The 12512-nt window shown below is 36.3% G+C and overlaps 1 protein-coding gene across 2 annotated transcripts; it reads right to left on the minus strand.

The window, feature by feature from the left end:
* Window positions 1-48: 48 nt before the first annotated feature.
* Window positions 49-12235, minus strand: LOC129438095 (multidrug and toxin extrusion protein 1). 2 transcript variants are annotated; one of them, XM_055196642.2, is made up of 17 exons: window positions 11454-12232; window positions 11190-11291; window positions 10926-10994; window positions 8301-8449; window positions 6081-6123; window positions 5854-5898; window positions 5573-5670; window positions 5333-5430; window positions 3742-3855; window positions 3426-3493; window positions 3165-3273; window positions 2942-3017; window positions 2792-2861; window positions 2453-2585; window positions 2083-2177; window positions 470-566; window positions 49-191 (listed from the first exon to the last, which is right to left on the minus strand). In XM_055196642.2, the coding sequence occupies exons 1-17, from the start codon at window positions 11592-11594 to the stop codon at window positions 181-183; spliced, it is 1518 nt and encodes a 505-aa protein (XP_055052617.2). In that variant the 5' UTR covers window positions 11595-12232; the 3' UTR covers window positions 49-180. The 2 variants fall into 2 exon arrangements, 1 of the variants encoding a protein (XP_055052617.2); XR_012367485.1 differs by having other exon boundaries at window positions 172-191; window positions 2518-2585; window positions 11454-12235.
* Between the last annotated feature and the right edge of the window lie 277 nt (window positions 12236-12512).

Here is a 12512-nt window from a genome sequence, read left to right on the forward strand (position 1 = left end):
ACAGCTACACCAACAGCTAGAATAAGAAGAGCAGCCAAAGTAGTCAGACCCCTCCTGATGATGATCTGAGAGGTTGAGAGCCTCACTGTAGGTTCCTCCTTTTCCTCAATCACTCCTAAACCATCATGTACCACAGTACTGTGTCCTTCATCTTCATTTTGAGAACTCACAGCCGTGTACTCATCCCCATTCTGAGAGAAGACACATGAAAAACATGAGATCCAGCATTTCAGATATTGGGGCGGTTTCCCAGACAGGGATTAGTTTAAGCCAGGACTAGGAGTCAGTTTATTAGGAAATATAACTAGTTTTAACAAACATGTCTTACTAAAAACAATACTGGTGTATTTTAAGATATATCAGTACAAGTTGTTTTAAGTTTGGACCACTCTAGGTCTAGGATTAGTTTAATCCTTGTACAGGAAACCATCCCATTGTGTTAAGACAAAAGTAAAAAAATGTACCTCACTTTGCCTCGCTGTAGTCCTAGCAGCACATATGAGGTTGTTTGTCACATCTGAAGTTGACATGTCAGAGACTTTACTCTTTCCAGCTCGTTCCACTGCCTGAAATCATACGAATTATGTACAACACTTTACTATAATCGTTGTGTAGAGGCGGTTATGTTAAATTATTTGAAAATATTGCACACCCAGGTGGTAATGCGGCATGACGCAAAGTGAATTTTTTCAAATAATTCAAAGGACCTTTTGAAAATTATTTAATTCTTTTATACTTATTTAATTAAATTGAATAATTATATAATTTATATTGAATAATTATATAATTTTATACAACAGTTCTTTCTGGTTCTCGAATCTGATTGGCTAAGAGCTATACGATATTGTGCTGATAACGGCACTGTAACCGCTTCACCTTTCGTATTATTCCGCCACCTAGTGAATGGAGGTCCTAAGCAGGCTCATCTCTGAATGGAAAAACACAGACGCGCTGTTTGAATCACTCTCCGTGTGTCTTATTAGTTTACTAGTGATGGGGAAATTAAGCTTCGAATGAAGCACCGATACTTCTCTTACTGTTTTGAACCATGATTCGAAGCCTCAACGAGGGTGTCGAAAACAGCGCCATCTTTTGGTTAATAAAACATACAGCAGTTGCTTCTGGAAAAAGCTCAGTCAGTGAAACAACAAGCTGATGAAATTCAGATGAATATTAATATTATGTGTACAAATAAAGCTTAGACAACATGTGTGTGAATGGTCAATTTAACAAATGTATTTACTCATTAAAGGGTGGCAATAAATTCCAGTATGAGTTAATAATCATATGATTCAATACTGTATTGTACAGAATAATGTTCACACGCACATAATAACAGACGCGCACACAAGTATAAGTAAATACAATACTATATATATATATATATATATATATATATATATATATATATATATATATATATTGAATACTTATATAACTATATATATTGAATCATTATATATTAGTATATAATGGTATTTGGGTCAGTGACAAAAACGGTTTGGCAAGGTAAGAAATTCAAAAATCTTTCTCTAAAAACTTGTTTTAAAAGCATGCATCAGGTTTATTTCAATGCACATAGTGTAGACTGAATGGACCTGAAAATGTCAAATGTTGTAACCACCAATTGCATCAAAGAATCAGAAATATTAAATATTTTATACACTTTGATTGCATGTAAGCATAATCATCAAGAAATAAAATAAAAATAAAATATAATTTTATTAGTTATTTATGTATATAAATTATTTATTCAATTATTCAAAAGTCAATTATTCAGCTTATAACACAGTTGCCACAGAAAAAGCTAAGACATTGCTCTGGTGGTTATTTTAAGACATTTGACAGGTCAGGTGTGAGTTTAACAAAAAATAATGCATCCCCGTGGGACATTTCCCAACCAATCAGCCCTGTGGTATAAGATTAATTATAAAAAAATACTGTAGATAGCTTTTTTGCAATTTAGTGCTTTTGGGGCTGAAATATTTCCTTAAACACAAACAAGTAAAAGTTACAGAAAACTAAATGACAAAAAAAATATTACAGTGCTTCTTCGCAAGCTTCATAAGAATCTCGACCTACCTCTTCAGTCAGTCTCTCCCAGTTAAGTTTAAAAATAACTGCAATGAAAAAGCTGGACTGTACACATACACAGATGAGCAGCCCCAGCCAAAAGCCTGTAATAGTGAGAAAGGACACTCCTGTCAGACAGCTGTTATCTCATAACAAAAAACATATACTGTTTTTGTTGTTTCTAATACATTTTTGCAACTCAACAGGGACCTGTGCCATTTCCATTCATGTTCACTACATGCTTCAGGCCAACACTATTATGATTTAAAGCAGATGGTAACACTGTGGCCAGAAGAAGAGGTCATAGGAGTTTAGACTGAATGACAATTTATTTGAATTACTAATCACTGAATGCAAAAATAAAGAATAACCAACAAACCAACAACGTCTAATTTTGCTGCAAACATGAGAGCAATGCCGAGTGGAAGTCCAATGCAGTAATACCCAAAGAAGTTAGCAACAGCGGCAATCTTCTGCTGACCCGACCCCAGGAGAATACCCATACAGACACACTTAAAGAGAAAATAAAGCATTTTAAAATTAAGCAAACTATTATAACATAGCATTAATTTTAATAGCGGGAGATGCTGAGGTGCTGGTGTCTACCAGGCTTTTTATCTTTAAGTTTAAACTGGACTTCGTTTTGATAATGAAGTTAGACCGGAACCAAACCACCATAAACCAACATGGATCAGCACTAGAAGAGAGGAATACTTACAACAAGACCATCAAAAAACTGAAGTACACAGTAGACATTCAAGAGTTTGGAAACAAGCGCCACAATATGCCTACAAATAAGACACATGTATTAGTAAAGAAAGGTGTGAAGTATGTCTATATATCTGATTAAACAAGAGAAAAGATTTACCTGTCTGATGTAAATAAGAAACCAATCACTGATTTTGTCCCTACTAACACAAGACCTTGCAAAACAGCCAAGAGAGCTGAAAAAGAAGCAGGACGATTAAAAATGTACGTGGTACTCTAAAAACAAACCTCATTTCAGCTCATTAATATTCATGAGTCAAGGAAATAATGTTTATGATATGCCCCGCCCATCCCTGACCCATGGAAATGAAGGGTTTGTAAACCTGTGCAGGTGAGCGACACCTTGCAGGTGCGGATTGCACCAGCAGTATCTCCAGCTCCAAGTGCGTTACCTACACGAACACATGCAGCGCCTTGAATCCCCAGCGGAAACTGCAAGTGTAGTAAATCAATTCTGTTCATTTTTTTGTGTGAAATTGCTTTATATAGATGATAGATTATGTGTCCAGATTAAGTGTCTTTGGGGGCATTTTACTGTTCCTTGAGGAACTTCATAATTAAGAAAAAATTGGGGGTTTAATTACCATGTAGTTTATAAAAGCCAGCATAATAACTGCATGTTGAGCTGCCAGATCCAACTCACTCAGCATGCCTGAAATAGATGGGCACAAATGAATGTGTTTGATAGCATTATAAAACATCGAAATGGCCTAAATCCTTCACATAAGCTTACAATAGACCTCAGCAGTTTCCTGTAGCAATCATGCAATTACTAACCTAAAACTCCATCAAGACAACATTTATTTAACTGCAGGACATTATTATTTGTTTGTACAGGCATTAAAGAAATAAATTAAAGTCAGAGTTTTGTATATCAATGTAAATGATGATTTTCGGCACCTGCTAAGAAACCCCCAACCTCATATATCCACCACTCAAAGCAGAACATCATTGTACTGGGGATGGCCAGTTTCATATATCCATCCCACTCCTGAAGTGATTCACATGACCAGCCTATAATAGACAGAGAAACAGATTGCAGATACGGAAATTGCACATACACACATCAAAAATGGGTCAATGATGTGACATTAATTATTTTGTGTCTATATGGTTCAATTAAATGTAAAAGAGATGAAATTTCAAAATAAATTTGCAGATTACTTGCAAACATTCTCCTTTTTGAGGACCAAGTCTAAAATTTCTGGTTTTATTTCATTTTGAAAGAATATTTGGGGGATAACTGCAAAAATGTCAATGTGGTGTAACCGGTCTGTGTCAATTGGTGTCACTAGTATTTTTTTCTTAAATGTAAAAAATATAAATATATTCATAAAAATGTGGAATAAAATAAAATCATTTAGTTTAGTGTAATATGATTTTTTACATACAGTTTTACATCATCTGTCAAAGATTATTTAGAAAACAGAGCCATTTTCAGTGTCAGCAAATATTACAAAAATGCATTGAAATTTACATTTAGAAATAACTAATAAAATTATATTTTTAAATGAATTTTCTTTTTTTGATGATTACGCTTGCCATCAAGGTGGATAAAATATTTAATATTTCTGATTCTTTGGGGCAATTGGCGGTTACACCATTTGACCTTTTTTTTTAGGTCCATTCAGTCTTAACTTTCATAAAATATTATATAGCATAAAATTAACATAAATACAATGTGCATTAAAGTAAACCTGATGCATGCTTTTAAAACATCTTGCCAAACCATTTTTGTCACGAAGGTACATAATAATGCCAAAGAGTGCAGATTAGTACCTCAAAGGTACATTTTGATAACAAAATTGGTACTTAACAGGATCTAATGTTATTAGGACCTTTTTAAGTGCACCGTCCCAATGACAGCTTGAAACCATTTTTTCAGATCTAATATTTCCGTTTGGTTTTTGATATTTATTTGATGTCTTGGATGAAAATTTCCAACATAATGTTTTTTTTATGTTTATAATGAAACCATAGACTGTAAAAAAATATAAACGTAGTATCTGTGATGTCACCCATACAGAGTTTTTTTAAGCCAGTAGTTGGCGGAGCCGGCTGTTGACATCTTGGCAGCGCGTCGCCATGCGCCACTGATGGTTAACCAAAAATGGGCAAAGAAGTGGGACATGGGTGGAGCTGAGGTGCCTGGTTGCTAAAATCATGATGCCTCGCTTGATGGTAGTGACAGCAGCGTCAGTTAACCTGTCGTTCAAGTGTCCACGCCCTTATTTATGCAGAACTTTAAGACTTAATATTATTTAAATGGATAAGTTACAAAGAAATTCACCCACCTTACAGTAAACCAAAAAAAACATTTATACTAAATGTAGTACTACTTTCAACTAAATATTTATTTTTGTGGTAAAATCGGCTATTTTAACATGGTGGTCTAATGTTTACAAAATGTGTTATGCACATCAATTGCTTTATTAGTATTATAGACGTGATCTTGCATGTCTGCATTCTGGTTTATCGGTTTGTTGCTCACCTCCCCACGTGTCAATGTGTAACTTCTTCCAGCGAATATACAAATACAGGAGACCACAAATATAGATCTGGGAGAGGCTGTTAGCAGCAGCGGAGCCACTAAAACCCAGAGAATAGAAAAGCCTTTTAGATGTAATGCAGCACTTGTACAGTACTTTAACAGATGAACCCTGACCAGTACCCTGGTAATCTACAAACATACAGTGAATAAATGACCAGGCTGAAAGTCTCTTATACATACTATAATCCAAGGTCCAACCAGTTAAGAAGAATGTAGTTTGTTCCAACATTAGCAATATTGGCCACAATGGCTGCATACATCTGAGGCAAGATCACACCCTGCATGCCCAAAACTGACATAAGTATCATTTGGGTTAACAGTCACTGCTTTGGCATTGTATTGCATAGGTCATCATAATCTATACATTATGAAAATTGTTGCTAGTGAAGATGAGCCATACAGCAATAATTATGGGAATCTTGGTCGAGGTGGTTATCGATTAAAAGACATAAACTGTATACCTGATTTTGGAGATAGGCGACTTGCAGCTGATATAAAAACATAGCCTGTGAAAAGTAACAGGAAAGAGATTTATCAAAAGTTGATTATTGAGAAATATTGCTTGACACATGTGTTTATCTTAGTTATCATTATTCGTCTTTGACCTGTATGTAATGTATCATATATCATAAAGTAAATAATATCATTTTGCACACAAGAGGAAATGATGCAATTTATTATGACTCACAGGAACAGCTGGCAGGTAAAAAAACACATAGAGTTGAGCTATCCTATAAAGAAACACATTTGTTACCATGAAATAGACCAACAGGTGCCCAGAAAAAAATTTAAGGGAGGATCTTAAGAATTATAACACAACAGAAATAAATCTTCACTGCAAATTTCATTTCATTCTGTATGACATCTACTGTGAATCAAGTGTGAAGTGTGTCTGTCTGGACACGTTAAAATGCCTCATTTACCTGGAATGTAGCAACTCTGTCTATCAATTTATAAAATGGAGATGATGGCTAGAGATGTTATTTTATTCCTATAGGGAAATGTCTATTCCTGAGATACATCTGTGTGCTCATAAAAACCATTAAGGTGAAAACATGAATGATCTATTATATTCATTTACAACATTTGAAAAGTAGCATAGCTGAAAAACTAGAAAAACCAGGAACTACAAATACATTTTTTTTACATAAAGCTGTTGTACAGTAGTCATCATAGAGCACATACAAAATCCTCACGAATGTTAGTCCCTTGACACCAGGCGCGGAGCTATGGGCGGGCCTGGGCAGGCCTAGATTGATAGCTGGCCCGCCCAATCAGAAATGTAAAAAAAATACTACTGTGTATAGTTAGACATGTATACTACTTTATGTGGTGTATTTTATCTATTGCATGTTATGTTAAAAACAGTAAAATTATAAGTAAGCCTGATAACTATTTAAGAACTATTAAAGCAGTTGTTATAATGAGAAAAATATTCCCGAGCAGCTTTCAGCCCTGATCACTTTGAGAACTTTTTTTTGCAAGCAAGTGGGAAACGTATTTTGAATAACAACACGTTATAAATATGTGCTGCGCGCTTTCCTCTCAGTAACATAAACACACAACAAATATGACAGCGGGGTAAAAAATAGAAAGAAAACATCTGATCACAGTGATGTTGTTTGATATAGCGATATAGCAGCACTATAAGTCACGCCACGGAGACTGGGTAGCTTATTGCTACACTTTATACAATATAGCCTATTGCTTTTAAGCAACAAATAGCCTATCATAACAACCTATAAGCCTACTGTGTAATTGAGACATTAATTTAAGAAATGCATTAAAGCAGAAAGACGTAGGCTGCGGAAATATAGTGGGTTCACTTCAATCCACACCACAGACGTTCTTGGTTTGCTTCTTATTTATTAAATCGAGGCAATTGTTTGATCAAACATTGATTAATATTAAGATACAATTTATACAAAACGAAATTCACTTTAAAGAAAGACTTTCTACTACACAAACCTCGCAAAATCGCTTGCCCGACGTCCATTACGGGCTATGGCGAATTCCTGTCAGGCTACAAAAATGTATCTGCGCCTTGGCCGTCGGGCGGAGGAAAAAATATTGTAATGTGTTTGCATTCTCTCAGATTTAATTAGGTAATTATGTTGTATGTAATTCGGCGTCATATTGTTAGCCATTAGTATCCTCACTAACAAGTGAAACTGTCAGGAAATGAAGTGAAAGCATTAAATTCATTATTCCTTTCGTTCACGTCTGATATGCGCGCTCCTCGGCTCCGCTCTTCACGAGTAGGCTTGCTCTTGTGCTCATCAAAAAGTATATTAAATGTTTCTTTATTTGTCATTTCGTTTAACCTCAGAGTCTAACATTATTCTAGCAATTCCCTTTTTCTTTTTTTATTTAGTAAGTTAACTTAAATATGTGAGAACGAAAATATATTTTTAGTGATTTGCATGAAGAGAATATGATGTTAGAAGCTTCATTTTAAGCATTTAGTAGCCGTATTTATTTAAAAACTTTAATAGGCTATTTAAAAAAGTATAAGTTTTTTTTTTGGTTCATTTATATTTCCTGTCAGTGTGTGCAGGTTCTTTTTTGTAGGCTATGACCAAAAAGGCTTAATAAATGTCACGTTGTATTACAATTTAAAGTATCAATAATGTCAAAAATGTGACGTGCAGTTCGGGTGTGTGTGTATGCTGTTTAAATTAGTGTTCTGAAGTTTTGACGAATTTTATAGACTTGTTATAGTTTCTTATTCAAAAGTGACACCCATAGATTTAGGCCCACCCGGACTTAATCCATGCCCACCCATATGTCACGTTCTGCATCCGCCACTGCTTGACACATTTATGTCTGTCTTTATTTTTGAGCTATACAATTTGTATCTAGGTTAGCAACTCCACATCTCTAGTTGAATAAGCAATGAATGAGTCACCTGGCCACCTCTGGGTCCTGACCCAGCAGAAGAAGAATGGGACGGGTGTTGATGAGTAAAGCCCAACAGGGCAGACAGAAAAGTAGGAGAATCAAGACGCTTCTCTGAAGGATGACACCAACACGCAACATGTTTTTCCCACCAAAGGTCTGAAAGAACAGGGGCTCAAATGTATTATTTAAATCATACACACACACACCAACACACACTTGTATGGTCACTTATGCTGTATACACGCCAAAGGCAAAGCATTGGGTTTCTCGCTTTAGATTACTTGCGGGATTGAACTTTGTGTCAAGCAAATTTTTTACTCGAGTTTTCAACTTGTGCGAAGACGCGTTGAGGTGCATAGCGAGTGTTTTCGCTGCAATCTCCATATGGTAAAAATATATGTTCAAATATAATTTTAAATATAGTTTTAAAATATACAAAAAACAGCCAAATAATATGTACTGAAAATACATTTTGAAATACGTTTACAAAAATGTATTTTTCACCAATATATTTTTTGGCCATTTTATGTTACAATGAAAACATAACAAGTTTGAAAAGATTAAAATGAAATATATTTTAACTGCAAAATACTTATACTTTTGCAGTTAATACTTCCTTATACATTTTGTACTTAAACTTTATACACTAATGTTTTATATTTAAGCCCGACAAAAAAAAATCTATATGGGTTCCAAAATTAGAAATGTAGGCTATTTGTTGCCCCTGGAATACATTTTGAAATACAGGTGCTGGTCATATAATTAGAATATCATGAAAAAGTTGATATATTTCACTAATTCCATAAAAAAGTGCAGTGTAAAAAATACTTTGCTTCCTTAAAATTTTTTGTTAAATCAACTCAGATTTACAAGTCATGTCAACAGAGATGAGTTGTCACAACTTATAAAATATAGTTGAGAAAAGTCAACTTAATTTTATAAGTAATAACAACTCACCTGTAGTTATAACAGAGTCAATCTCTAGTCAAGATAAATAATAGTAAGTTGAAATGACTGAAAATGAAAAATTTTAAGGCAGCAAAGTATTTTTTACAGTGTGAAGCTTGTATATTATATTCATTCATTACACACAGACTGATATATTTCAAATGTTAATTTTTTTAATCTTGGTGATTATAACTGACAACTAAAGAAAATCCCAACTTCAGCATCTCAGAAAATCTGAATATAACTTAAGACCAATACAAAGAAAGGGTTTTTAGAAATCTTGGCCAGCTGAAAAGTATGAGCATGTACAGCACTCAATACTGAGTTGGGGCTTATTTTGCCTGAATTACTGCAGCAATGCGGCGTGGCATGGAGTCGATCAGTCTGTGGCACTGCTCAGGTGTTATATGCTCTGATAGTGGCCTTCAGCTCTTCTGCATTGTTGTGTCTGGCATATCGCATCTTCCTCTTCACAATATCCTATAGATGTTCTTTATGGGGTTAATGTCAGGTGAGTTTGCTGGCCAATTAAGAGCAGGGATACTGGCCTTAAACCAGGTACTGGTAGCTTTGGCACTGTGTGCAGGTGCCAAGTCCTGTTGGAAAATGAAATCTGCCTCTCCATAAAGTTGGCAGCAGCAGGAAGCATGAAGTGCTCTAAAACTTCCTGGTATACGGCTGTGTTGACCTTGGACCTCATAAAACAAAGTGGACCACCCCAAACCATCACAGACTGTGGAAACTTTACACTGGACCTCAAAGAACATGGATTGTGCGCCTCTCCTCTCTTCCTCCAGACTCTGGGACGCTGATTGTCAAAGCAAATGCAAATTTACCTTTATCATTCAGCAGCAGTCCTGTCCTTTTTGTCTTTAGCCCAAGCGAGTCGCTTCTGACTCTGTTGTTCAAGAGTGGCTTGGCACAAGGAATGCGAAGGCTGAAATCCATGTCTTGCATATGTCTGTGCGTAGTGGTTCTTGAAGCACTGACTCCAGCTGCAGTCCACTCTTTGTGAATCTCCCCCAAATTTTTGTTTCACAAACCTCTCCAGGAAGCGGTTATCCCTTTTGCTTGTACACTTTTTTCTACCACATCTTTTCCTTCCCTTCGCCTCTCTTTTAATGTGCTTGGACACAGAGCTCTGTGAACAGCCAGCCTCTTCTGCAATTAACTTTTGTGTCTTGCCCTCCTTGTGCAAGGTGCAATGGTCGTCTTTTGGACAACTGTCAAGTCAGCAGTCTTCCCCATGATTATGTAGCCTACAGAACTCGAATGAGAGCCCTTAAAGACCTTTGCAGGTGTTTTGAGTTAATTAGCTGATTAGAGTGTGGCACCAGGTGTCTTCAATATTAAACCTTTTCACAATATTCTAATTTTCTGAGATACTGAATTTGGGATTTTCCTTTGTTGTCAGTTATAATCATCAAAATTGATAGAAATAAACATTTGAAATATGTCAGTCTGTGTGTAATAAATGAATATAATATACAAGTTTAACTTTTTGAATGGAATTTGTGCAATAAATCAACTTTTTGATGATATTCTAATTACATGACGAGCACCTGTATATGTTACTAAAGGTAAATAATATACTTATAATATATACCTAAATATATTTTCAAAATATATTTTACATTTAAAATAAACATATTTTAAATGTTTTTCCTTGCATAACTCTTTTTACCTGAGATATTAGAGTATTAGCTGCTAATGCCAGGCCTCCTCCTGTAGCCGCTGTTGTGATGTTTATAGTCTGAAATAAGAATAACAATGCTATACTCTGAACGACTTCAAAACCCCGACTTCAAAACCAGTGTGATACGTCAAAGCATTCAAAACTGAACTTTCATGGTCTGAACATTTTAACAATGAGCTAACTTATGCATTTTATACATGGATGCTTTGGCTTTATTTGTGCAAATACATAGAGGAAAAATAAAAAACTCACAGCTGAAGCCATCCCATAACCAGCCAGCATAGTGTTTCCCAGACGACCACAAAACATTGTTATTACAAATGGCAGAAGAAAATTCAGAATACGTGACGTGACCTATAATGACAGACTGAAGTATTTACAGTATACTTACACAAATAAGCACATTCTTTATAATTTGCTTTTCAATCTAAATCTAATTTAAAATAATTTATAGGCAACTATGCATAATCATTATTATAGTTTTAAATGTGTGAAAAAGAGAAAGAAAGTTCATACCAATGGTCCAGTCATGCACAGGATGTGGTAAAGCTCCTCTCTATATACCAGAGGGATGCAACGCCTTATGAATCTACAACAAAACAGTTTGGAAGTGGGCTCCATTGACACAGCTTCAGTACTGAGACTTGAAACATCCATTACGTCCTTAGACCTGATCTGAAGTGACTCCTCCACTGCAGCTGTGCTTCTCTCAGGTCACTGTGGCAAAGTATCACCATCTTAAAAGCTTAATGATTAGATGAAGTCTGCAATGCTCAGTTTAAATTCTGCAACTACTGTAAGACTAACCAAAAACAATAATAGAGACCATTACTCACTGACAGAAAAAAGGTACAAAGGTACCCCATCAGGGGTGGTACCCTTAAAGGTTCAGTTTGATACCTTAATGTGTATACAACACCTTGAAATGCTGTACTTTTTGGGGTACAATATTATACCCTAAAGACATTGTCAGGCTGTGGTGGAGGATGAAGGTGAGATGAAGACTGAGGTAATAAATGAACTGATACTTTTATTGATATGGCAAAGACTGGAACTTAAACTGGAACATAACACTAACATTAACAATGACCAACAAAGTGAGGTCAAACAGAGTTGACTGATTACAATAGCTGGGAGGTTTGCTGATGATAAAGACGATCAGGTGAGGGAGAGTGAGGGATCATGGGTAATGAAGTCCAGATGGTGAATACAGAGGAAAAACATGAGGGCAATGAGAATGACGGTGTGAAAATACTCCCACCCTCCCGGAAGGCGCATCCAGGCGCGGGCAGGACAGGAGAAGTTGGAGGCCCGAGCAGGCCAAGAGGCGCCGGAGGCGGCGGCAGGACATGTAGCGCCGGCGGCGCCAGCAGGACAGGAAGCGCTGACAGGAGCTGGAGACACCGGCAGGACAGAAGGGCGCTGGAGCCGCCCGCAGGACAGGAGGCGTCGGAGGCACCAGCAGGATGGGAGGTCCTGGAGGCGCCAGCAGGGCACCAATGGTCACAGTGACCGTGACTTTGAGAACAGGTGAGCATGAAGAGCTCACGGTCACTGCGACCGTAGTGGTATGCC

This window comes from Misgurnus anguillicaudatus, chromosome 24, assembly GCF_027580225.2.
Source record: "Misgurnus anguillicaudatus chromosome 24, ASM2758022v2, whole genome shotgun sequence".
NCBI classification, from domain to species: domain Eukaryota; kingdom Metazoa; phylum Chordata; class Actinopteri; order Cypriniformes; family Cobitidae; genus Misgurnus; species Misgurnus anguillicaudatus.

Coding starts and splice junctions, on each gene's coding strand:
- LOC129438095 (XM_055196642.2), bottom strand. CDS start 11,594: ATGGATGTTTCAAGTCTCAGTACTGAAGCTGTGTCAATGGAGCCCACT. Junction 6,124..8,300: donor CAGGACCCAGAGGTGGCCAG/GTGACTCATTCA, acceptor GTTTCTTTATAG/GATAGCTCAACTCTATGTGT. Junction 2,586..2,791: donor AGTTTTTTGATGGTCTTGTT/GTAAGTATTCCT, acceptor TTTCTCTTTAAG/TGTGTCTGTATGGGTATTCT.